The sequence below is a fragment of the Electrona antarctica genome (assembly GCF_951216825.1).
Source record: "Electrona antarctica genome assembly, chromosome: 12".
Classification (NCBI taxonomy): Eukaryota; Metazoa; Chordata; class Actinopteri; order Myctophiformes; family Myctophidae; genus Electrona; species Electrona antarctica.
This window is the reverse complement of record NC_136793.1, coordinates 35912356-35916806: the sequence shown is the minus strand read 5'-3', so window position 1 is coordinate 35916806 and position 4451 is coordinate 35912356. Positions and strand designations below refer to the sequence as shown.

Sequence of the window (4451 nt, the reverse complement as noted above, 5' to 3'; positions counted from 1 at the left end):
TTATATAGCACCTTTCCAAACATAAAGTTACAAAGTGCTTCACAGACAGGTTAGAAACAACAACCATAAAGAACATCAGAAATAACAAAGCATAGAGTCACATCAAAACACATCAAGGAAAAAATAAATAAATATATACACATATACACACATACATATAAAACTGAATTAGGAAAAGCACTTGACATACAGGTGTGTTTATAAAAGCGGCCACTGTCTCCGCTTGCCTAAGAGCCAAGGGGAGGGTATTCCAGAGCGATGGTGCGCCGGCCGCAAAAGCCCGGTCACCTCGGGTGACAAGGTGAGTTATGGGTGGAACTAGAAGGGCCCTATCTGCAGATCTGAGGCTGCGCACTGGCCTGTGGGGTTTTAGCATGTCCGTGATGTAGCTGGGGGCTAGTCCATGTAGGGCTTTGAAGGTGATCAATAAAATCTTGAAATCGATTCTGTAGCTTACAGGGAGCCAGTGTAGGGTAGCCAGGATTGGTGTGATATGCTCACGTTTTCCTGTGTTAGTGAGTAAGCGTGCAGCAGAGTTCTGCACCATCTGGAGACGTGCTATATATTCTTTGCTCATACCGGAATAGATTGGAATAGAATAGTTGCAATAATCTAGTTGTGAGGATATGAAGGAGTGTATAACGGTTTCTAGGTCTGCATGTGACAAATTATTTTATTTTAGCAATGTTCCTAATCTGGTAGTAGCAGGACTGGACAACTTTGGTGACTTGGGTGTTAAAGGAGATGTCGGGGTCAAAGAAAACACCCAGGTTGCCAGAAGAGAGCCAATTCATTTTCAGTGGAAACACAAATAAATAAATAAAAAAACAGAGGAAATAGGGCCTCAGAGATATAGTTCTCATAATGTGTGTGTCCCCATAGGTTGAGAAACAGTGTTTTGCGTGTGTGTGTGAGAAGCAAGAGAAAACTGGTTTTAAAATGATCCGCTGGACTGTACATCTGAAAGGAGGAGCTGAGATGTCTCCATGCAGCTGTGGCGCTGAAGTACGACCTGTATAGAGGGTATGCGCGTGACATCGGACCTGGAAGTTATGCGGGCATGCCCACTGAGTGGCAAAAAACTACTTTCTGGCCTTGACAGCCCATTCATCCAAACAAAAGTCCTGTCTGATTGCATTAAACAATGTTAAACTCACCAACATTGCAGCTGTATACGAAAAGCTTGAATTATCCTCTTTCTATCTGCAAAGTTTCTGTTTCATAAAAATCCACCATAGAAACGTTATGAGCTACTTTCTGTCAAGAAATGCCCTGCATTTGATTATTTTTCTAAATGTCAGAGTTTGGAAGTGCTTGTTTTCAATAACACAACATTTTGCTGCCTCCTGCATTATGTGACATTTAGAAACAGGTGGTACGCAGGACGGTTGAGTGATTTCCAACGAGCGCTTCCAAACTCCAACGCAGATGTGACTTATATGCCTTGGAATGTGTTCTGAGGGCAGCATTCAATTTCATTGGCCCTCGCGTGCGTCCAATCAGCAAGGGTGGGAGGCGGGGCTAATAGTGAAATGGGGCGGGGCTAAGAGTGGGAGGCGGGTCTTTGGCATTTTGAATTTTGGAGCGGCAGCCAGTCTGCTCCAGCTTCCAAACCTGCTCTCTGCTCCTGCTGAATTTACACCAATTCCTGCAACTACTGCTCTCATAAGGTACAACTTTTAAACATTAATATGTTAACCTTTTGCTAGAACAGAATTTAGCAAGTGCTACTTTCATTTAGCTAATGTTTACTTTCATTTAGCTAATGTTTGCTTAGCAAGGTGCTAATTTAATTTAGCTAATGTTAGCTACTGTAACTATCAAATGTTACCATAACTAGTCTGCTATGTTGAATCTAGCTGTTAATCTTACATACATGTGTACCTTCCATTGTGTGAATTGCAGTGATTTTAAATCATTTTACAACTTAGCTAGCAAGCTATAAAGGCACATTCAGGGCTCAGCTGCCCTGAGACCAGCATCCAAAAGCTGCCCTCAGGGCAGCAATTTAACATTGGTGTATGTATAGCATTTAAGCTGCCCTGAGACCAGCATTCAAAAGCTGCCCTCAGGGCAGCAATTTAACATGGTTGTATGTATAGCATTTGAGCTGCCCTGAGACCAGCATTCAAATGCTGCCCTCAGGGCAGCAATTTAACATTGGTGTATGTATAGCATTTGGCTGCCCTGAGACCAGCATTCAAAAGCTGCCCTCAGGGCAGCAATTTAACATGGTTGTATGTATAGCATTTAAGCTGCCCTGAGACCAGCATTCAAATGCTGCCCTGAGAGCAGTAATTTAACATGGTTGTATGTATAGCATTTGAGCTGCCCTGAGACCAGCATTCAAATGCTGCCCTCAGAGCATCAATTTAACATTGGGGTATGTATAGAATTTAAGCTGCCCTGAGACCAGCATTCAAATGCTGCCTTGAGAGCAGCAATTTAACATTGGTGTTTGTATAGTATTTGGCTGCCCTGAGACCAGCATTCAAATGCTGCCCTGAGAGCAGCAATTTAACATGGTTGTATGTATAGCATTTAAGCTGCCCTGAGACCAGCATTCAAAAGCTGCCCTCAGGGCAGTAATTTAACATGGTTGTATGTATAGCATTTGGCTGCCCTGAGACCAACATTCAAATGCTGCCCCCAGGGCAGCAATTTAACATGGTTGTATGTATAGCATTTAAGCTGCCCTGAGACCACCATTCAAAAGCTGCCCTCAGAGCAGCATAATAATGTCAGGGCAGCTTAAATGCTATACATACCCTAATGTTAAATTGCTGCTCCGAGGGCAGCATTTTAATGCTGGTCTCAGGGCAGCTTAAATGCTATACATACCCCAATGTTAAATTGATGCTCTGAGTGCAGCATTTTAATGCTGGTCTCAGGGCAGCTTAAATGCTATACATACAACCATGTTAAATTGCTGCTCTCAGGGCAGCATTTGAATGCTGGTCTCAGGGCAGCCAAATGCTATACATACACCAATGATAAATTGCTGCCCTGGGGGCAGCTTTTGAATGCTGGTCGTAGGGCAGCTCAAATGCTATACATACACTAATGTTAAATTGCTGCCCTGGGGGCAGCTTTTGAATGCTGGTCTCAGGGCAGCCAAATGCTATACATACACCAATGTTAAATTTACTTTTGAATGCTGGTCTATAGTAGATGGAGAATCCATGTCTCTTGATGAGCAATACAAACCAAAAAGAGTACTATGGAGGGGGGCTGGCAATGCTGGGAGTATGGAGAGAGGGAGGTTTCATTTCTCAGTGACAGCAGCTGCCATACGCATGGTCCCATGCGCTGTGGCTGCATGTTCCTCTATTTCAGCGCTCAGTCGCCTGATCACCCACTCTATGGCGTTACGCCCATTTGCAGCATTATTAGAGATGGAGCTAGCCATAATTCCCTCCATGTAGCTGCTGAGACTGACTCCCCTCACCAAGATGGTGGCCTCCTGTGTCAGTACTGTTTTTCCTGGATTCACAGGATGAGGTTTGTATGTTAGCCTCTCATTCACAGACACTAAGTTTGCGAATGTGATATTGGAGGATTGAAGCTCACAGGTCCTCTCTTTGGGGTCTACAACAGAGTTCTCCTGGATGTACGTGCATGCCTGTGAAATTCCAAACATAGATTTGACTATGGATGGAAGGCGCCACTCTGCAATAAGAAGTTTGTTGCTGTGCAGGCGTCCCTGTTTGTCTACTGTTCTATCCAAAACATCCACTCCAACCACACCAGGGTTCATGGGGTTGGGGTACTTCTGGATTACAGCCTTCATCACCGTCTCCCAAGGGTGGTTAAATGTGTGTTCTGTTGTCCAGATCTTCATGGTTGTGTAGCAGTACAGTAGTTTGCAGTATAAGCCTGTTGGTGTGGTCACACGTTGGACTTCTTCTTCTTTCGTGTAACGTCAGAGGTCCAACTCTGTGTCGTGGAGCCACGCCCGCATCTCTGGTCCCAGGTCAAAGAGGCTGGCTTCCGAGGGTGGTCTGTATAAGGGGCAGGTGTATATGATATGGTCGGCGGTCTGCTCAGGGTCACACGTGGGACTGACTAATGTCAGTCATGCCCAAAAATGGAGTCTATGATGTCAGTGAGGCAGTTATTATGTCTGTGTCCCTTTTTATGCCCATATATGGAGTTCTTTGTCAGGCATGCCCAAATATGGAGTCTGTGGTGTCAGAACAGGCCAGCTCCACTGTATGGAGATCTAGGGGTGATCAGGTGTGATCAATTGGCTAATTTGGGCCCTGTCCAGAGGCTGGGCAGAGGCTTTTGTGCTGGTTCTGGACAACCGTGGGTCCGACCAACACACACAGAGACATGGTGCATTTATAGTTTGATAACCCGACCAATGTTTGGTACTGAAACCTAAACATGCGTAGTCAACAGTGTTGGGCAATATTACTTATTACGCCTTACAAAAAGTAATAATATTA

General features: G+C 44.6%; 1 protein-coding gene across 1 annotated transcript; it reads right to left on the bottom strand.

Annotated features, from left to right (window-relative positions):
• Positions 1 to 3265: 3265 nt before the first annotated feature.
• LOC306934611 (PRELI domain containing protein 3B-like) lies at positions 3266 to 3841 on the bottom strand (the record flags this gene model as incomplete). Its single annotated transcript, XM_079517255.1, has 1 exon — positions 3266 to 3841. One exon carries the CDS (start codon positions 3839 to 3841, stop codon positions 3266 to 3268), a length of 576 nt encoding a protein of 191 aa, XP_079373381.1.
• Positions 3842 to 4451: the final 610 nt, after the last annotated feature.